This window comes from Panonychus citri, unplaced genomic scaffold, assembly GCF_014898815.1.
Source record: "Panonychus citri isolate SS breed McGregor unplaced genomic scaffold, ASM1489881v1 Contig00095, whole genome shotgun sequence".
In the NCBI taxonomy this organism is placed as follows: domain Eukaryota; kingdom Metazoa; phylum Arthropoda; class Arachnida; order Trombidiformes; family Tetranychidae; genus Panonychus; species Panonychus citri.
In genome coordinates, this window is record NW_026515500.1 from 491,619 (window position 1) to 513,886 (window position 22,268).

The 22,268-nt window shown below is 31.0% G+C and overlaps 5 protein-coding genes across 5 annotated transcripts in view; 2 read left to right on the plus strand and 3 right to left on the minus strand.

Moving 5' to 3' along the window:
- LOC128388006 (putative uncharacterized protein DDB_G0277255) overlaps window positions 1-8,471 on the minus strand; it is a 57,754-nt gene extending 49,283 nt beyond the window's left edge. The window contains exon 1 of the mRNA XM_053347336.1: window positions 8,253-8,471. The gene's annotated coding sequence lies outside the window, so the exon portion shown is untranslated. The remainder of the gene's footprint in view (window positions 1-8,252) is intronic.
- An 882-nt stretch (window positions 8,472-9,353) lies between these two features.
- On the minus strand, window positions 9,354-11,139 carry LOC128387992 (PCI domain-containing protein 2-like). The gene has a single exon (XM_053347315.1). The coding sequence runs from the start codon at window positions 11,006-11,008 to the stop codon at window positions 9,788-9,790; it is 1,221 nt and encodes a 406-aa protein (XP_053203290.1). The 5' UTR covers window positions 11,009-11,139; the 3' UTR covers window positions 9,354-9,787.
- Window positions 11,140-11,453: 314 nt separating this feature from the next.
- On the minus strand, window positions 11,454-15,685 carry LOC128387897 (uncharacterized). The gene is given in 3 exon segments (XM_053347182.1): window positions 11,454-14,338; window positions 14,341-14,658; window positions 14,933-15,685. Coding segments are annotated over 2 exon segments (1,950 nt in total). The 5' UTR covers window positions 14,600-14,658; window positions 14,933-15,685; the 3' UTR covers window positions 11,454-12,647.
- Window positions 15,686-16,155: 470 nt separating this feature from the next.
- LOC128387900 (zinc finger C3H1 domain-containing protein-like) lies at window positions 16,156-18,513 on the plus strand. The gene is made up of 3 exons (XM_053347184.1): window positions 16,156-16,293; window positions 16,499-17,085; window positions 17,136-18,513. The coding sequence occupies exons 2-3, from the start codon at window positions 16,522-16,524 to the stop codon at window positions 18,138-18,140; spliced, it is 1,569 nt and encodes a 522-aa protein (XP_053203159.1). The 5' UTR covers window positions 16,156-16,293; window positions 16,499-16,521; the 3' UTR covers window positions 18,141-18,513.
- Window positions 18,514-18,663: 150 nt separating this feature from the next.
- Window positions 18,664-20,436, plus strand: LOC128387899 (uncharacterized). The gene is made up of 2 exons (XM_053347183.1): window positions 18,664-19,796; window positions 19,893-20,436. Exons 1-2 carry the CDS (start codon window positions 18,804-18,806, stop codon window positions 20,193-20,195), a joined length of 1,296 nt encoding a protein of 431 aa, XP_053203158.1. The 5' UTR covers window positions 18,664-18,803; the 3' UTR covers window positions 20,196-20,436.
- Window positions 20,437-22,268: the final 1,832 nt, after the last annotated feature.

Consider the following 22,268-nt stretch of genomic DNA (forward strand, 5'->3'; position numbering starts at 1 on the left):
CTCTATTTCTTCAAGAATATTTATCTGAAATGTAATATTTTCACCGTTCAATTGTAAATGAAATTCAGTCTATCTGCTTGGTTACACCATGGAAAATGTTTCCAATATTGTTACATCAAAATCTGTAACTTGATCTACAATTTGATTTATTAGTCTTGACAATTTAAGTTACAATTTAATAAATTGGCTGATTGATAATCGGGTTTGACCTTATCAATGATTGTATCAGATTATTTGGGATTTATCTTACAATCATGAGGACGGAAATACTTTTATCATGTAAAATGAATTTAATATTAAAAAATTTCTAACTTTTGTTTTCACAATTTCGAACCACAAAGATATTAAAAGTTTTTCTTTTCTCATTGACAAAATTTTTCTTCTATTAATATTCCCTTCTGATAATATTATATCATCATTAATCATCATAAATTCAATTTAATCTACTATTTTAGTTAACCAATATCATTCATTTCAAAGTATTGATACAAACAGTCAACTCAATATAATCGGTTCATTAAATTTAATTTTATTTCCGCTTCTCATTCAACTGAACAGATTATTATAATAAACTATCAAAAATACTCAGTTAATTAAATCAACTGTCTTCGCTTTCGCTCAGCCATTTTCATTCTCAACAATCATCAACGTGACAAACGAACGTTTCAAGACAGATTTTTGCTTATTTGGAATATCAAAATCAAGCTCTATCTATTTATAATAATTCTAATATCCTGAGCCATGGAACTTGACTCTTATTGGGAATGCAAGTTAATTTGCAATTTTTCCTGAATTCTTGAGTCTTTCCTTTCACCGCTATCCTTTCATTCACCTTTATTTCACTGTTTTCATCCAAAATTATTATCCAATTGATTATTGATTAGTATAATCTAACTTGATCTAAACTAACCTAAGGTACCTGGATGAAGTGGAGCCGAAATCGAAAGAAAGAAAAAAGTTGGTGAAACTCAATGAGCATCAATACTGGTGAGATCGGTCTTCTTTCTTTGGATAGTTGGAGACTCATAATGGTTATCAGGGGAAAAAATTCAATAATAACAAGATTGTGGTGGATCATTAACATTCAGCTGAGTTACTGAATTATATGATTCATCCCGAATAACATTAACTACTGATTCGATAAGAACAATTTTTTAAATAATAGGAGAGATCTCTCTCTCTCTCTGATTGTTGTTACTGTATTATCATGATTATGATGTTTTATTATTAAACCAAACACAATTGGACCGGAAATGCTTTCCAGCCAATAGCCATTAGCTTACATGGTGAACGGTGAATACAAGATGATATTGTAATTTCCATGGCTTTCGATTCTTCAATATTAACTCAGTAATTACTTTGGAGAGGGCAAAATTCCATGTAGATATAACAATAAGAATTGAAAATAAATATCATATATCATGAGAAAAACTGAAAAAGTTGATGGTCCGTTTTTTCCCAATGGTAGAAATCGTAGCTTGAGAAAGTGCGAGTTTCAAATTTTCAACATAACCACTATCGTGAAATAAATGGTTTTATAATGATCTCTGTTAGTTTACAAACTGTTGACCTGAGCAAAGTTACAAAAACCTTAGGATAATTAAAGTATTTATGATTTTTCATTCATTTTAATGATTATATCTACATGATGATAACCATTTTCCATCATGTAAATCGACAGGCTTCATTTCCTATCATAAGAAATTCATAATTCATGATATGTTTTGCTTTTATCTGATGATGAGATATTCATAGCATTAGAATAACAAAACTTGAAGCGATTATTGGTTGATGCTAAGTAGAAATAAAGGAAAATTTCTCACTTTTTTCAGGAAATTTCATTCTTATTCTACTTTATCATGAAGCTATTATGTAGACACAATGGTCAGTCTCTTATGACTTTTTCTCTAAATATCCTTGTCATTTGTTTGCTTCTCTCATATAAATCATAAATCGAGAGATGAGATAAAATATCATCAGAATTATCTTTCCCTATGAGTCTCTTACTCCAAAATCTTTCATGATGATTGTAATCCTCATACAGAGTCTTTCAGCACATTTTTATTTTTGAGACTGTCGTAATAATAACTGTACAGGAACCATTTTAGTATCGAAACGCTGAGAATGAATTCGGATTTAATTGTATATGATAATAGTCATGATTATTTCATAATAACAGAAGAATAGTGACCAATAGGAGTGGATTAATTTTCTAAGAAAGTTGATTGTCTTATCGTTGAGAATAAATAAAAAAACGTTAATTTCGTCAAGTTTTCTTATAGAAAAAGTTCCACAAGAGTCATTTACTCCACATGAAGTAGGAATTAGCTATCCTGATGATTGATACATTCTTCATGATACTTTGTTCATAAAAATCATTCATGAAATTTTCTCTTTCTCAAGTTTTTTTCTCCAGCTAATCTCCAACTCGGAAGCCACATTATTTGTGTTCTATTTGTTACTTGCTGAAAAAACAGTCAGAATCTCAGAGGGAGGTAAAAAATACATACGACTAAATTGTTCCATTGAAATTAGAACTGAATTATCTCAATGAATTCAGAACAAATCATCGATTGTAAAGAGAAATTTTCATTCCATGATAAGTACTCATCTCCCAGCGATACAAAGCAAAACTAAATTGATTGTTTGTTCCAATTTCTAATCTAATTCCTACTCTTTTCACGAATTCAATCATGATCATTGGAAGATTATAAAAAAAATTGCAAATCAATGAACTGAATGAACTTTTTTTTTCTAATTAATTGTCAACATTGAGTTTTTCATTGTTACAATTAACCTTCATCCTTTTTTTTCAATAATTGTCATTTCTTTCCCATGATCATTACTATTCATTCATCATAATATAACCATCATTAAAATAGGGGTGATGCCTTCAAGGTGAATGCTAAAGGAATGATAATTATCATGAGTAGCATGATGATGATATTAATATATTTTCATCATTAAGATAATCAATGTTACTCAAGAAAAATTAATCTCGAATTAATTATTAATATAATCAGGGACTGTTCAAATTAACTTGAACTCGAACGAGTCAACCCCAAGAACCTCAGATTGAGTAATACAACAACTTTATCAACCAAAAACAGTTGACAATTAACATATGATTATAATGACAATTAGATGATAAAGTTGATTATCTCATCAATTGTTGATTAAATAAACGAGAAACTCATCAAATTATACGATGAAGTTGATTTTTTTTCTCAATCTCATCTTTTCATGATCCAGATAAATGTTGATAATATTTTCTCACTCCAACATTATCTTCAGAAGATTATAACTTTTTTTCATCTCGCTGTCGTACTAATCTTTTCCTTCCTAAAAGATCATGGTGATCATGACAATTCAGATAAGTATCTTTTCTATCTTGAACTTTTACCAATGGTAAACAAAAGCTCAGTGGGAATTGAGCAAAATTATCATTGGGAAACTTTATTATTACCTTAAATATTCATTAAGAGCAGTAAGATAATATTATATATTAGTGTTTATCATCAAGTTAGTTGAAAAGTGAGGAAGTTTTTGGATGGATAATGTTCATTGAATCAGTTTCATTGGTTATATTTATGAAATAATATCACTTTGACCATCATGATAATCATCAATGACTTTTCACTTCAATTCAACATCAGATACAATATCAATCAATCTCAAAGAATCATTTTCTTGACTCCTCTTCTCAATCCTTTATCATAATTTGATCACCATTATCTATTCAACTGAACAAGTTTAGGAACCAAAATCCTGAAAAGTTCATGATAAGATAAGATTTGATTCAATAGATTGTATTAAATCAACTTGAAATTTGGTTTATCCTTAAACTCACCAAGCTGATAACTTTTCATAGTGATAATAATAATAATAATAATAATAATAATAACGGTATAAGATGAAATTTTGTCCACACTAAGATTCAAAGGGAAACTGAATTATGAGCTCAGTTCATGGAAAAGATTTCAGGGTGAAAATTACATACTCGGTTTTGCAAGAGCCTCTACCAGAATCTATAGAAAGGTATATAGCTCATTTCAAGTGTAACAATCATCACCATTTAATAGAAGACATAATATATATACTCATCGTCATGTGGCTCTATGAACTTTTCCATCCATGAAAATGAATTCATGATAAGTTTCAAAAATGACAGAAAACTACTTTATCAAATTCAAGTCGAAACCATTTGAAAACTTTAACATTAACTTTGAGTAAATGTTTATGTTCAATACTTGAAACTTTATCATGGTGATTTCACCCTGATTTCTGATCAGATTTCAGTCTAATCTATTCAGATCTGATGAGATAAATTTTAAACATTAATTCTGAGGTCGAGATGTTGGCTAATAAATCATGCTAATTGCTCAAGTAATGTGATTAAGACATTTACAAGTTAAAGGATTAATCAAATTTACTCAAAGTAGATTGTCTCAAATTCACAAGAGTTAAATTACTTATTAAATTAAATAGGAAAATCTGATCTAAATTGAATTAAACTGATTCGGATTCTGAGTCGAAAGGATTGAATTGATATATTAATAGATGTATCTTAAAGTACCTTGATGAACACTGATGAAATTTCATGATGAAAGTGTTCTGATTTATGATTGGAATCTAATTTATTACCGATAATCAATGATAATGATTTACAATTGTCACAATTAAACATTAATCTTGGTTAACTGATTAAAAGGAGTTTGATGTTATATCAGGAAGTAATAGAGACAAAATATCATGGAATCAATTATTTCATGAGCACAATTTTGATGATTAATCATTGATTTCAATAAGATGATGATGATAATATTGTTTACTCAGAACCATCATTATGTTGTAATAGACAAAAACTAATCAATTCTTTCATTTTGTTTATCATGATTGATTTTGTTTTTCTGGCTCATTTTCAGTATGAATTTTGTTTCATCTCAGTTCACTTCATGGTGATATTGATGCTCATTTATGAATCTAATTTCATGAGACTCAAATTAATTAACTAATGACAAGGAAAAAGATACAGGCGAAAATAAGTTTAACTCTGTTGTAAGAATCGTTACAATTAATTCATTGGTCACTTGAACAATTAACAGTTAGTTTGAAAAATTGAAATTCTAATAGTTGTTGTTAAGCTGATTCTTTTGGTATAATAATTAAAATAATATCTGATTAATTGTTGTTTTTAACTCTTGAGTCTCAGTTGATTGTAATTATTAATCATTCAATTCAATTCTACCAGTGAAACATTTGAATGGTTAAATTATTCCGCTTTTATTGTTTATTTATGAATTTAAAACAAATCATGTAAATTGTGCCATTAAATTCATGATTAAATGGAAATCGTTGATTGTATTCAATTTGTTAAATCGTCATTTAATTAGTAATATGAATTGGAAAGAAATATTTTCTCCTCTGATTACCATGGTAATTTCATGATGGAACTTGAGATTTGCTATTAAATTCAGAAGAAATTGTTTTCCAACTCAACATTTCAATATTTATGAATGAAAATTATTCATTTTCATCATTAAAATTGTATTTATTTCCAACAGCATGACGTTTAATCAATTCATGGTTGGAACTGAATCAAACATTTCGATGATGAAATAAATTACTTTGGGTGTAACATTCAGCTTCAGATTTTACCCAATGTATCATTTTCGCTGAGTAGATGAATGAACTTTTTTGTTTTAAAACAAAAGAAAATTGTGAAAGATAATTATCTTTCACAATGAACTTACAAACAATTAGTTTCCAATTAATCCTGTTAATTGTTATTCATCTTGATCAGTTCCCGCTTTCCCTTCAAACACAATATATTGGCAGCAAAATTTATATTAGAAGAGCTCAAGCAATTAATCCAAATTGTTGCCAATTTAATCAAATTTTCAGGCAACAATGAAACATGAATGAGGGAAAATGAATGGAACCCAAATTCAGTTCAATCTGAAACCCATGGGAGCGATTCCCTGAAAGTCCCACTGTTCATCCTTCGTATAGTTTTCATATTATTTTCATCAATGGACTCAACCAATTGCTGATTAACACTCAATTAGTTACATAACAAGAAATTCAATGTTATTAATTTATTCAGTGTTCTTTCATGATAAATAATTTATCGCCAAGAATAATCCTGAATAATAATTAGACAAAAGTAATTTTATATCTTCTTGATTATTGGATCAAGTATGAGAATGATAATAAGTCGGACTAATCGATGAACAATTCAGAATTACCATGAAGATGATTAATTGAAAACTCCATTCAAATGATTATGATTAAAGAAAAAAATTTTTTCCCATCTCATTATTTTTTCAGAATCATGACTTTAACCAATATTTTATATTATATTCGTTGAATCTAATCATGTAGATATGATTTTCGTTAATATTATCAATAGATTGCGAACTTATCGAATCAAATGATTGGAAACAAAAGGAGAAGAGAATTCCTATTCTTTTCAGTTTCATGATGATAGATATCATGTTCAACTAATGAGAGTATCATGATGATGGTCTATAGTTTGGCAATTAAAGATTAAGCAGATTTAATTTACAGATTTGCTAATGATCTGAATGGAGGGAGGAAAAGGAAAAGGAAATGATGGAAAAATAGAAGGAAAAAGAAGTGAGAATTGATTAAGAAAATGAGTAAAGTGAGAGGAGGGTTGAGAGTGGACACTGGTCAGGTAAATGGATAACAAAAAGGTCATTTAATCAGGGATTTATTTCGCATGAGAGATATTGTGAGAAAAAGTTTTCTCACAATCGCTCATTCATTTTTCCTATTTTTCCTTTTCATTGATGAATCAATGAAGAAATTTCCTCATGTAATTGTGAACAGTTCTAGTAGATTCCCTGGGGTTTGTAAATAATGATCATCATTCTGATTATTATCAGATGAAGATTAAATCTGAAGATTGAAGATGTTGATGATGATGATGATGATGATTATCTTTATATTTCAACTGTTTGTAACAAGTTAAACTCAGTTAGTCTTGAGAAAATTTCATCATCGTCATCATGATAATACTTGTTACAATGTCATCGCCATCTTGATATCCATTGAGTTCTGATAACTTTTTATTAGGTGATTTCCTCTTCCACCATGACCAATACACTCATGTTGAGTCCTTTTTGATTTCCTGGTAACTGATAATCAATGTTACCTAATATACTTTCCCTGTTTCATTGTATTCAAACTCTAATAGTAGTTGAGTTAATGACAATGATTTCTGTTCATAGATCATTTTGATTAAATCAAGTTAATTAACTCTCTCTCTCTCTCCCTCTCCCTCCATCTCTGACTTACATCATGTTTTTGTTGTTGTTGATGATGATTCCAATTCCTGATATCTGATAAAGTTATTATTAGATACACATAATAAAAGGTAAACGAAATTATCATTTGCCTTTCAATGTCTGTGAATGGTCATTTCGATAGCAATGAAAACCCAGTCAATAATATCATTTTGATTTGCTATGGGAGTGGTTGGTGGAAGCAGTCATGAAAAAGTATATCTAATGACCACTAGAATCATTTGACTCTTGAAAATCCTCAAATGGGTCAGTTGATTAATCGAATTCATAATTAGTATTCTTATTGATCTTTCAATAGGTTTTTCGATCTGTTAACTATCAACTAATTTTGACTTATTGTGAAGAGAAAAAGAAACAAAAAAAGTTTCATTCTGACCAATACTCCGATAATTTATATAGAAATTTACTGAATAGGACTGTTCATGAACATGGAGATTCTAACTATTAACTAGTAACTATTGTCGCTACTAGGATTAGATAACAATAAGAATCTCATGTTGATGTAACAAAGATGAGAACGATAATAATAATGATCAATACGAATTCAATTTCTATTGAGTTTTCTATTTACTCAGTTTGTAATTTCTAAGAATCAAGAATTGATTCGATTCATTGAATCAAATTCAATGTTTTGTCAATCTGAACAAAGAATTGACAAACTTTTAACTTTAAATTGATCGATTTAATCTTCCTACTACTTTAAAGTTTGATTAAAAAAATCAATCAATTGACAATAAACTCACCAAACGTTTCACTTAATCTGAGACTTTATCATATTGGCGGATATAAAGATAATAACTAAGCTTAAATTGTTCAAAGAAATGCAATTAAACATCAGTATCATCAAAGTACAATCAACTAATCAATCAAAACAATCAATTGAAATGAATGAAAAATGAGAACAATAATCATAATGATTACCTTAATTATCCTTGAGAGAAAATGGTTAACGATTAAAAAGTCCTTTGGTTCCAATATCATGTAAATGACACTTGAATTATCACCGATAACATGATGAACTTTTGTTGATTGTTGGTATTGATTGTTTTCATTAAAATTATTGACTCGGCAATTGGTACGATCATATAAACACAATTATAATAAAATCCATGGTCTCTTCTTGTTATTCACTTGCAAGTCAAAATAACACTGAATTCTCATTCATTGATTTCTCATGAAATGAACTTCAGTTGCGTCGGTGGCTCCACTTACGAGTCATTCCACCCATGAAATGAGTCATTTCATGAGATGAAAATTCATTTTCAACATATTAACAAATTAAATTGTTCCAATTGATCAGATATAGTTGAAAATAATTAAGAAAAACAAACTCATCGTCTGGAGAGATAATTCTGAATCCAGAATCATGACCATTAGATTAGGAAAAGAAAAGTTAATTGTTGTTGTTTGTCATGTTACACACACAAATTGATATGAATTGTCATTAATTTCCTTGCCAATTAAATTAAATCCAATTAACTTAAACGTCAATAGTAATTTAATATCAATATAATGATCATTTTTCTATTGATAAACAAAATAATAATCATCTTTTTCTGACAGAAAATTAATCTCAATGCTTATTTATTAGAGTAACTTAATTGTTAACCGTTTTATTGATTATCACATCTTAATTTATGTCATTGATAATTGAATCAAATTTAATGTGTCTAACTGATCAGTTCTGTTTTTTTCCTGGTTAATCAAATTGTTTCTCTTAATCACTGGATCAATTGTTCACTGCTGATTCATCCATGTTCATTTCGCCTCAGGCAACTTGTCGATTTTGATATTTCCTTTTTCTTTTGCTCACCTTGTTTTTGTTTAGATTTATTTTCTTTTACATCATTATCATCATCTCTCTTCCTCTCACAATCATCATCATCTTCTTCTTCCTTTTCCTGTTCATTGCAAGTTTGTTTTCTTCACTTCTTACCTTTACTTTATGGGCTCTTGAGAAGGTTTTTTGGTGGAGGAAAAAAAAATGATGACAAAATAAATATACTTGTCAACGGTGGAAGCTTATTGTCATAATAGGAACTGTTTGCATCTCTGTTATTTTTATTTCATTTTTGTTCTGTTGAAAAAATAACGGTAATCAGTTAAATTTGATGGTTCTCTGCTTCTCAAACATGATGGTGATAACGGAGGAGATGCAGAGAAATAGGTGATTAATGATGATTTAGCCATCGCTTGAGGGGATTTTATGCAAAAAGATATACATATTGTGTTATTATTAGTAATGTTAACAAGAGAAATAATAAAATAGTTTGTGAATATGTAGCATGATGTTGATATGATTACATGAAAAATACAACATTTTTCAAGAAAATCATGATAACGATAATGATTATGATCATTATCAGAAAGTATTCAGCTCTGTTGGTTTGGAGATTGTTTCTATTATCATGATTATTTCACTCGAATTATAAATTTTTTTCTTTCTTCTATTTCTCTCAGGATGTTTGGGTTAACGGTGGAAATGGATTTTGTTTTGACACAACTAATTTCTGATGGGCAAGTGAAATGTATCCCTTAATTTTACCCTCGAAAATTAAATTTGCTAGAATACAATTAACCTCTTCTATGGAGACATCTTCTTTACGTAAGAATTTAAGAATCACTCGGAAAGCTTCAATTGGAACTTGATGTGTTTTCATGATGAGACAAACTTTTTTGAAAGCATTTCTATAAGCGATTATCTTTAGTTTATCCAATATCAGGTAGATTCCAAATTTCCAGAAAAAATCTGAATAAGTTTCCAAAGCATTGACCAGGTCACTTAGATTTCCTTGTTTAACTGCTCTGGCAATCGGGGCAAAGGGTAACAAATGATACTTTTCAAGTAATTGTTGAGTCGGCATAACACCAAGGAGCATTTTCACCGGTATAAGGAAGATTAAGATGAGTCTCTTGTTCTTTAAAGATTTGGGATGACAATTAGCGAAAGAATAAGATAAAAGTTCATCGGCAGTCTTATAATCTGAATCGAACATATTTTTCATTCCAAGATAATAATAGTAGGTCACCTTTTGAGCTTTGGTAAAACTGTCCATCATATTGGTTGATGAATCTAATGCTCTAATTAAAGGTCTACAAAGGTGAAGCTTGTTAACCCTAAAATATATTTTAAACAATTGATTAATCAAATTCATCATGGCAACTCTTTTAGTACGATCAATTGAGGTTCGGTTATCGGTACAAACAGCTCGGAATAAAGCCATCAATGGTTCAGCCGCTTTTTCCAGATACTCATTTGGAATATATAATCCTTCCCTTGATTTACCAGAGTTTTTATGAGCATTTTGTATATCAGCAGCGATCGCTAATAACCTTAAATCACGAGCCATTAAACAAATAACTGGGGCCATCCAATTTTCCTCCTTCATCACTGCCAATCCTTTACTCAAAAGGGCAACACAATTACATTGCTCTTTGTAGGCATTTATGTAATCACCGTTAAACAACAGGAAACAACAATGGATATGACCAAAGACAATTTGAGACCAATTAGGATTGATTCTACTGTTAATATAATTTTGATTCACTTCATTCATTATAATTTCACTGGTCGCATGTTCAGTGTCCTGGTAGGTCAACATACGAGACAAAGCGCTACCCCGCTTTTCCTCAATATAAGAATGGACAAGGTTAATGTATTGATGGAAATTCATCATGAGAACAATAAGATGATTTAGAAAAAAAAACAATTAAACACTAATTTATCTAAGTTGATTAAAAATTAAAATTGAAATGCAAACAGTTTAATTGAGTGAAAAAATTTTCTGTTTATTTTTGTGTTTCCCCGGTTATCACTTTTTTCGGTTATTCTAACCGGTAACCGTTTTTTCATATCCGCGGTTATTTTTTTCTATGGAAAATGGTAACTTGCTGCCATCTACTAGATTCGTTAGTAATTAAATTCGATTAAATTTTAATTTCAATTGTTTGGTCAAGATAATTAATTACTTTCTGATTAATAATTTAATTACAATCAAATTTTGGATTTAATTGAAGTTTCTATTTCTTTATTGGTAGACAGTGAGAAAAATTTGTTTACCTTGGCTGGAACAGTTTGGATTAGCATAATTAGTAATCGTTGCAATTGATGATTAATATGACTTTTAATTGTTGATTAATTGATTGTTTTATTTACTATTAATTGAGACAAAAATTTATATTACAATTAGAGTAAATTTTGTTTTAATTGTTTGTGTGCAATCAAAGTCATTAAGGGTTAAGGATTTTTTTTTCTTTTCGGTTTTTAAATTGGGTTTTTATGATGAAAAATATTTTCGATGATTAATTGATTTACTAAATTGGTTAATTGGAAATAGTATTTGATACAATTAAGATAAATTTTCTTGAGATAATTTAAATTATTTTCCCATGTGTAATAATCATTAAATTTTCAATCCAGTTACTTAATTTAATTTGGTTTTAACTCCATTAGATAAGTTGACTAGTGGTGATGATAATTTGTGCTTTTTTTGTTAATCAACTTTAATTGTTGCTTTTTAATTGTGAAAATTAATTTGTTAATACGATTGACGCACAAATTATTGTCCTTATTTGTTAATTACTCTTTACCAAATTAATCACTTTGTAGTTTATTAAACCCAAAGGCACCAGAGATTCAGTTTCATATGTATTAGACAAAAAGTTTGTGATCATTTGTGTTAATTGTAATGGACAACAATTTGAATTGTTCAGTTTGTTAAAATAATGATTAGAATCAGTGAGAATCAATTTTAAGTAATTAATTGACTAATTGGCTCTTCTTTGAAATCATAGTGACCATCCATCAGGTTAATTGTTTAGGTTAAATTGTTCAAGGTTTACCATACTAATTGCATACACTGTTTAATTGTTAACTTTTAAAGTTAAATCCCAGATAATTAACTGCTTAATTTAATCCAATCAATGATCATTTTGAGCAATATCTTTGATATCAATTCTCTGGGACCAGCAACACTATTGATCAGTTGAGATGATCAACTTAATTAAAGTTATGATGAACATAAATAGATGAATAACAATTGAAGATTTGAAATGAATTTGATTTGTGCAGTTAATTAATTGTTTTACGATGAGATTTTTAAATTATCAATAAAGTCCATTTGTTGTAATTATTGTGTATAAGTTGATGGAAATTGATTAAATTTTTGAAATCAATCAATTGGAATTGTGAGTTTTCCTGGAAATACCAAAGTTGAACATACAATTTGATGAAGACGATGATGATGATGACGATAAAATTGATAACAATTTAATTCAATTGAATCGAATTAAATTCTTAAAAGAAAATAATGGAAATTAAACCGTCTCAGCGGATAACAATTCCTTAATCATTCGGACCATTCGTTTCTCATTTTCTGGTGTTGATTCAGCGCAATAAATATTATCCACACATTTGGTAACCTCTTCAAGTTTGTGAGGCTCCTCTTTGTAATTAGAATTCTTAATTATATTGTAAAGTAATTTAAGGTAAGAGAAACGATTCTCATCTCCAGGTTGAATATTATTCAGGTGAGAAACAAGTATATCAATCATGACTCGAACATCGTTATAATAACAAAGATTGGCCAGATCAGCGTCTTCGAAGACTTCGGTCAACAATTTGTGTACAGCGTTCGGACGATCACATGTTTTCATTGGTTTACCAAAATAATTAATTAACAGGGTTGGATCTTCTTCCCAATTAAGGTAAGAGACTAAATTTTCAATAAGGCATTTAACATTTGGCCTCATTTTCAAAGCCTTTAGAACCAAATTGGATTCATTTAGATCGAAGTGTAAATTGTAGGCCAAAATTGGAGGTATACTCATCTCCGGTGGTATTTTATGGTCAATCTTGTTTCCTTCAATATCTTCACCTTCAATTAGATTTAATTGACTGTTGACAAATTTTTCGTTTACATGTTCATACATGTTAATTGGTGGCTTTTGACCAGAACCAAAAACGTAAGTAAATAATATGGAAGCTTTTGACCAGCGTTCGATATCATCTCGATGGTTAATCATCTCATTGGCCAAAGAAGCGGGTAAAACGGTTGATAGAAATGTATCTTCAATCATATTATCATTAAGACGAATGATTTCCATTAGAACTGAATAAAGTTGCATTTTCAATGATTTTTTGGTCTCCTCATGGAAATAGCTGATTATCATGTAAACGTTGTCACAATTGTTTGTGAACATCGCCTCTCGACAAATTGTTGGATTTGCATTTGCCAACAATTTAACCATCTCAATTAAACTAGTCTCCATTTCCTCGTCATCGTGAATTGGCCAACCTCTTTGCTGTTCATCGGCTTTACAAATCCATAGTTTGTCAAATAATCCTCTTAATTTGATGAGATCCGATGAGTTTTTCATCACCAATGGAGATGGACATTGGTCAACAGCTTCCAGTTTATTAAATAATTGGGTCATAGGTCCTTCAATTAAGGGCATTTTTTCACGAAGAAAATTTATCACAGTCTCAATGGTAAGTTTACACATCCCATGACTTAATTCAGTTGATACTCGAACTCTTTCAATTAATTCTGCCGCAAGGGAATCATCAATTTCAACTGTTGTTATTTTTGTTGACTCTTCACCTAAATTGGATTCAATCAGTTCAATTGGTTCACTTGATTTTGGTGATGGTTCAAATAAATCAACCTGAACACCAAATTCAGATTTTTCAACAGCTGATTTAAGGTTTAACCGATTATCATGATCGTTGATTTGTAAAGGTTTATCTTTACTCTCGATATTATCAAGTCCATTTTTATCGGGATTTTGTTGATTGGAATTATTTTCTATCCTTCTCTCAACTGAATCAAGTGTAATCATTTCATCGGTTGAAATTCTCATTGGAGATTTATCCTCATCACCACCATTAGTATCATGATTTGTTGATAGAGTTGTGATTGTTTTCTTACCCTGTTGACGACTGATCACTTCACATCTTAATTGTGTTAATTTCACTTGAGCATGATTGATTTGACGAGTTGTGATGATTTTGGATCATTGTGGTCGGCATCCAGAACCGATATAATGGTATCAATCAATTCTAATAGTTTAAGATCATCTAGTGAATCGGATTCCGTATAATTGGCTGGAATGTAGCCCAATTTACCCTTAGAATTGACAACATATAACCAATCACCTCGAGGTTCAGTTTGTTTAATTATGATAAATCTTTCACCGCCTGAACAATGTAACACTTTAAGATCCGTTGCTTGATAATCGTAAATGGCCTTGACCAGAAGAGAAGCCATTGTAATGAGAGAGTTTAACAATAATATGACAATATCAATGGAAAAGAAGAAGAAATCAGCTGGAATGAGAAAAGTCGAATTAGAAAAGAAACAAAAGTAAATAGAGAATAAAGAAAACAGTTGGGATAAAGATGGCGACCGATCGGAATATTTTCGATGTTTCAATGATTACTCAGAGAAAAGAACCGAATCAAAAAGGTAAACAATCAAATCAGGAAAACCACAGTTAATCCAAAAACTTGTTTTCTTTTATCTGTTTGTATTAATTGTCATGTAACCATCGAGAATGAGATTGGGATGAACAATTTAACAATAATAATCATCAGCACGAACCATTTGAGGTGGAAATTGATTCATTTATGATTATCGGGTGAATGTTTGAATACACATATTGATCAATGATCAGGTTACAAGTCAATTTCCAAGGTCACCAGACAGTTCACTCGAAAGGTTTATCAAAGACTAGGAGGTGGAGGAGGAGGGAGAATATTAAACTCTCTCTCTCTCTCTCTATAAGATGAGTGGGGTGGGAAAATAATGGTAGAGGAATGGATTATGGGAGAGCAAAGGAGATGTCTGTTGGAAGATGGAGATAAGATGAGAGAGAGAGGGAATCTATTGATCGAAAGTTACTCGTGTGAAATATTATCAGTGGAAAATATAAGATGCGGTTAGTTTAAAACAATGGAAATCACAATAAATCACAAAAAAGTGAACACAGTTGATGTTTAGGAGAGTTAATTGTTTTTAAAGATGAAGATGATTTGTTGTTGGTTGGAATATGATTAAAAACTGGATTGTCTTTAAAACTTTTCAATGTCATTAAAAGATTGACGATTCACAGTTGATCAATTACAACATTAGTTATGAAGCTAATTGTTTGTAACCAAATCTGATAATAAAATATTAGTTGACAAACTTCAATAAACAATAACATTTGTTTTAGGTTAAGAGTAGATATTGATAGGCGTTCTTGATAAATTGTCTCTTTCTTTTTGGAAAACAAAAATCAAATAGATAAGTTAAAGAGATTAATTAATCTACTAGTTAATTTCTATTGATTAATGATGTAAAATTGAGTATTCTTATGATGTTTCCATTGTTATTGTTGTAATTTTAATTGTTCCTGGTTCGCTGGGATTATCAATGGATCATGAATTTTGATTCATTGTATATCTTTCCACCAATTAGCAGGGATACCAGTCAACATAAATGATGCCAATTAACTTTAAACAAATTTAACCATTTACCAAAAAAATCAATTTTAAATGTCAATAAACAACAATGTGAGATGAGATCAAATTAATAATTAAAGTTGAGAGACAACAACAATTAACAAAATCATTCGAACCATTTGAATGTTTATCAAAAGATGAAAAGCAAAAGTTTCAAACTGAAATCATCAAAGAAATCACTTGATATACGTTTAAAGTTAATCTAAATTGTCGAGGAAACAAATTTAATCGTTAAATAATCACCTTAAATTAACTTTCAATTAGAACAATTAAAAACAAACTGGTTAAGATTTTTGTCTTTTCCTCTCTCATGTTGATATGAATTTCCACTAATCCAGATGTCAGCACATATTCTTTTTGGCGGGAAATTCAAATTAATTCTCAAGGGTCATAAGTTTAACTTCATTTTCACTTTTCAAATGTTGTGTTGATGTTCACCTTTAATTAGACTTTTAATTGGTAAGTAATTTTTAATTGTTCTATGAATTTTATTTTAATTTCGATTTTCTCATTGATCTTGAACTCTTGTTACGCATCTTGTTGTTCGTCTTTGTAAATCTTTTGACTTTTAAATCTGTTTAGTGACAGAAAAGTAGTCAACATTTTCCAACGGTTTTTATTTGATTTTTTTTGTTTCTTTTGTTTTTTTTTCTTAATCCTTTAGTTGGGGTAGAATTTTTATTAATCATGTCCTCCTTATCATCGGGTATGAAAACAAGCTTCAGTACCAATTCTTCTCTATATTCAACCCCCTGTCAATCACCTGGTTCATTGGGATCTCTTGACTCAACTCGTCTTGATAGTTTACAATCAAAAGAATCACTGACAACCCCGGGTCCAAGTGAGAATAGTGGATTATTGGCAATCCAGTTAAATCAAGAAAATTTTAATTCTATTGGTAAAAATGGATCTCGACCAGGTTCATGTTCATCTGGATCTTCATTTAATAGTGTGAAAACATTGTTACCACCGCCATCATCTTGTAAACCAGATCAATTTAACCAAACCAGAACACAAGATGATCCCTCCAAATCTTTTAACTTTACAAATACTATTTGCTGGCAAAATTTATTCCAATTACGACAAGATTTAACCCTTAAATTGTCCGGATTGCGACAACAAGTTCAATCAATAGTTCATCAGTTGGATGAATTAGAGGTTGAAATGTGTGATCGACTTAATTCAATGGGTCAACAGATCAACTATGATGTTGAAGGAAAATCTTTAATGAATGGAACTGTTAATGGAACTATTAATGGAGAGGTTAACGGAGAAGTCAATGGAACTTTTTTAATCTCAACAATTGGAGAGACAAAAAATCTAATCCTAAAGAGCTTCGTTGGAAACAATTAAAAAAGCTTATTGAAGTTCCGGTCATTCAAAAGCTTCCAGCAATGGCAAAAGGCTATTTAACAAGACGACTTATGACAACATCTAAAGTGAAAAATTTAATCAAGACAATCAAAGACACAATTATCTTACTAGATAATTATCGAAGTGAAGATCAGGTTGCCCAAGAAGAGATTGACTTTCATCGAAGGTTAATGGTACAATTGGAGAAATCATTAGCTGATTTTCATGATGTTTTCTTTACCGAAAATAAATCAGAACAAATGAAACTAATCTCACGAACTCGAGAAGTTGTCATTGACAGAGCCTGGCGTCTTTCAACTGAGGCCCGAAGACTTCAGGCCGAAAAAGCGAAGAAATTTGTTCACGATAAAAGGAAAGATTCACCATTGTTGTCAAATCCATTGAGAAATTTTAAACAAAGTAAAAAAGATGAACCAGAGGAGAAACAAGATCAACAAGAGAAAGAAAAAAGTTCAGACAATCAACAAATCGAAATGTCAAACGATAAAAACTCAGTAGAATTGAATGAAAAATCAAAACAAGAGGAGAAACAACCTGAGTTAATTGCAACTAAATCGGAAGAAAAACACGAGCAGGATGTGGAAATGAAACCGATCGAAGATGATGTCACAGAAGCCGAACCAAAGCCGAAATCAAGGGCCAAAGCTAAACCAAAAGCTCCTTCCAAACCTCGCAAAGGTGCCAAGACTACAAAGAAAGTGCCATTAGCCAATGAATCCGAATCGCCGAGCTGTGATTCAACATCTCCATCATTAGCATCCTCTGATTCACCAGTGCCAACACCTCCATTAGAACCTGCACCATCTCTACCACCGACAATTCCCGAGGCATCAAAAAGTGCAGAATTAACCAAAGAAATTGCCCCGAAAAGGGCTAAAAGAACCGCACCAGCCAGTAAACGAGTTACTCGAGCAGCGAAAAAATCTAATTAATCCATGACAAACACTTAACGAATGCAAATGAAAATAATAAGCTAATTACTTTTGGCTATTAATTATTCCACTGAACTATTCCTCAAATGACAATTAATATTCAACTGAAGCCCATGACTGACAAATCTACATATGCTCCATGGTGACAATTAGATTTGAATGATTTTTTCCTAACAATTTATATATACAAATTTCTCAATCAAATTTTCATCTTTATCTCTTGCATGGAACAAGAAAAACTTAATCATTAGCTGAATAATTATTTCTATCGTGAAGATAATTTTAATCAATGAATTTGATCTAATTATATTTAAACAATTCTCAAGTGGATGTGATATTTTTGTAATAAACTTTTCCCTTTTAAATAATTGAATCATTTCCTTAATTATAAGTGTAAATTTGGTGTATTCTTAAAACGAAACTCATCTTAATTATCTGATTTGTATTCATTGTAATTCTTCAGAAAATTGATTTTCCTCTAATGTTCAATGTTAATTTTAATGTTCACAAAACCAAACAAACGATCAAAAAGTGTAAACAACAAACAGCAATTCTCATTGATGGCACGATTTGTACATTAACAATTAAGGATAAATAGTCGAAGGAAAAAGTTGCAAATCAACAGTTCGACAATAAGATGTTGATTAAGTGAATCAACTGCAAATGAAAATCCAAATGACAACTAATTTGAAAGTGGCTGTTTACTCAACTCCTCCATACTCGACCTGCGATTCTCACCATTGTATTGGACCTTTGGCCTCGTACACATATAGAAGGCTCTCATTGGTTAACCAATTCAATTACACGATCGTCGGCCTACGAACTGCTGATTACGGTATTTGTGATGGAGATAATTGTTCCGGAATAATTGGTTTCATTCAACGAGGAGAAGCGGACATTGCCCTTCACTCTTATCCACTGTCAGCGGTACCTTCGCATTTGAACGGGATCACTTTAGGTCCAGTTTTGGATGAAGTTTCTTGCAACATATTCTCATCACCACAAAGTCCGTTAATAATTCGTGAAGATGTTCTCAGATCGATGTCGATCTTTTCCTCATCAAAAGTTATCATCTTCTTTGGATTTCTATTACTCCTGTTATCCTTATTTCCATTGTCTTTACACAATTGGACACGGAAATCTAAACCAAGGCCGAAAACGATTCTTGGACCATTGGTTTTCACTTTTTTCGGTCAAGAAAGTTCATCGGTTGCACTTTTAAGAAGAAATAAATTCTCTTCAATCCTTTTACTGTTGAGTTTCATCTCTTTACTTTTATCCATAATCTATTCAGGCTCATTCACCACCGATTTAACCTCGTTGACCCAACCAAAGCTAATAGATTCTCTGGACGATGTAATCGAAGCGTCTAAACATGATCATTGTGTGGTTTCATTTCTGTCGTCAAAATGTTCACCGGTCTTGAAAAGCGGTACATCAAATGTTTATCAACAGGTTCGAAATGTAACTATCTTCGGTTCGTACTCGAAGCTTTTACCCTTGATCTTAGATCAAGTCGGGAAAAGAAAATCCTTAGATAATCATATCAGCTTATCTACGATTGAAGAATCTGATAGATTACGATTGACCCTTTGTAACACTATTTATGTTAAATCTGGACATTGGTATCGATCGCAACCTCCATTCTCAGCCCCAGTAAGTATTGGCCTGATCAACGCAAATCTATCGAAAGCGCTTAAAGATCGTGTTCGATCAGTAAATTATAGACTATTTGAATCTAATCTATTCAAGGCCACCGACGATTATTACAAACATCATCTGTCCAAATTTCTTGACCCAATCGATGCCGGAGGCTGTTTACACAAAACTGCTCTCCGTCACAAGAATAACCTTTACGAGGTCTTCGGGTACCAAGCGTTAATTTTTGGCAATTACACTAAATCGTTCATCTATTTTGGCCTCGGCTTGTTAATCACAATCATTGTATTCATGTTCGAGTGTCTCTCAAAGTTGATTGTTAAACCATCCATAATGAATGATTTACCAAATGAAAACACTAATAGAATCAAAATCATCACCAATCGCAGTAATTGATTCAAATAATCATCAGCTGATTAGATCACAATCAAGTCTCTTTATGAGAATAGTTAATAATTGTAATGACCATTAAATTCAGAAAATTCCCTCAGAATAAATGATTAATTGTTTGATAGAAACAAAGATTAATTTAAGAATAAAAAGTTAATTTAATTCTTCAGGGTGTTGGATTAAATTATCATCTATGTAACAATTTAAACTATTGAACAAAAAGTAATTAAAATATCTAATTAAGGAAAAACAATACATATAACTTTTTGCAAAACTAATTTAAATTAATTGTAATCAATAGTTTTCTCATATAAATAAAAGTTCAATTCAAATGAATATTTATTTTTTTCAAACAATTTATTGATTGTTCAACCAAGAATTAAAATAACTTCATTGATTTCTATTAATCTTATTATTAATAATCTTCTCGTCTTAATTGTAATTACCAACAAACCAAATCATTAGGGTTGAGAACGTGCTAGTTAATGGTTAAAGATCATTATTTTAATAGCAATATTTATTGGATTTAATGTAATTTGTATTCTTGGTTTAAATTGTTGATCAATTGGATGATTAAAAATCCAATGTTGATATTAATTAGCATCACGATCGTAACAATTTAAATCTATTAACATTTCTCTCCAAACAAAAGCATCAAAACTAATCCAGTACATTAAGAAGACACTTGAAACCATTGGAATTGGAATCAGAGTAATTTGTTGATTGTAATTGCGATGAAATTTAATGTTACGATTCTAACAAGAAATAATCCTCCGATTCTTTATTATGATAGTTCGAGAAATCGTTTCGGTGGATGTTTGCGTTCGATTGGGGTCAAATATTTGGCCTTATTGAATTCGCTGAATATTAAAATACTTACTGTCGATCGATTTGAGTTTGGCCTTTGTAAGAATGCAGCTAATTGTACTGGTGCGATTGGAATGATCCAACGAGGTGAAGCTCATCTGAGCTCTTATCCTTATCCGTTGAATTTGATTCCTTCAAGTGTTAACGGGATCGTCACTGGGCCAATATTCAGTGAGAATTCGTGTGGAATCACATCGGTTTTACCGACTACCGAAGTGGTTCGTGAAGATGTCCTCAAATCGTTGTCAATATTTTCGCCTCCCATCGTTTTGGCCTTGTTTGGATTTCTCTTATTACTTTCATGCTTATTTCCAATGGTTATCACGTATAAAGGATCAGAGTTTGGAAATTTTTGGCCTGTAATCGCGACCCTGTTGGGTCGAGGCTCTGCTTCTTATTATTTCACGAAATTTCATCTCAGGTCAATCTTTTTATCGACAAGTTTTATTACCCTCTGCATTTCTATCATTTATTCAGGCTCATTTACCACTGATCTAACATCGACCCAGCCCGTTAAAACAATCGAGACGCTAAGTGACATCGTAAATGCTGTTGAAAAATCGGAAGATGTAATCTACTTAGTACTCGGAGTCGGTAGATGTAATCATCTTTTACATGCTAGAGACTCGATTCATGAACGCGAACTTTTAAAATGGCACAAACAGCCACATCTTGGAATTTCACCCAAATAGTTACTTCCCATTCTCCGTCCAAAATAATTACCATTGACACCAACACTGAGTCAGATTGTTTTCGAACTGCTGTTTGTAGTGTGATTGAACCTCCACTCAATGAACCTTGGTACAGATCAGTTGTTCCGTTCGAGGTTACACTTAACATTTGGCTTATTAGTCGATCGCTGCCCAAAAAAGCTCGCGAAGAGATTATTAGAATTGCCTACAGAGCACTAGAGGGCCAAATAATCATTCACAACGAAGGTACTTGGGCTCGATTGATAAGTGAATGTAATGATCCGACAAGCGGCTGCTTTCACCGAACTGCGTTCCATAAAAAGCCGACCTTATATGAGACCTATGGCTATAAGCCGTTAAGTCTTCAAAACTTCTCTCAATCATTCGCCGACTTTGGATATGGAATATTGTTTGCTACAATTATCTTCGTCTGCGAAATCATTACAGGTCTGATAATAGACAATAATCAACGAACACAATTAACCTTGATTGAAACAATTTCTCAAAAAAATTAGCAGAA

Excerpts from the sequence above, each read along its gene's own strand:
- LOC128387992 (XM_053347315.1), bottom strand. The coding sequence starts at position 11,008 with ATGATGAATTTCCATCAATACATTAACCTTGTCCATTCTTATATTGAG.
- LOC128387900 (XM_053347184.1), top strand. The coding sequence starts at position 16,522 with ATGTCCTCCTTATCATCGGGTATGAAAACAAGCTTCAGTACCAATTCT. Across the intron at positions 17,086-17,135 it reads ATGGAACTGTTAATGGAACT|AATTGGAGAGACAAAAAATC; the intron begins ATTAATGGAGAG and ends TTTAATCTCAAC.
- LOC128387899 (XM_053347183.1), top strand. The coding sequence starts at position 18,804 with ATGAAAATCCAAATGACAACTAATTTGAAAGTGGCTGTTTACTCAACT. Across the intron at positions 19,797-19,892 it reads AACCTCCATTCTCAGCCCCA|GCCACCGACGATTATTACAA; the intron begins GTAAGTATTGGC and ends AATCTATTCAAG.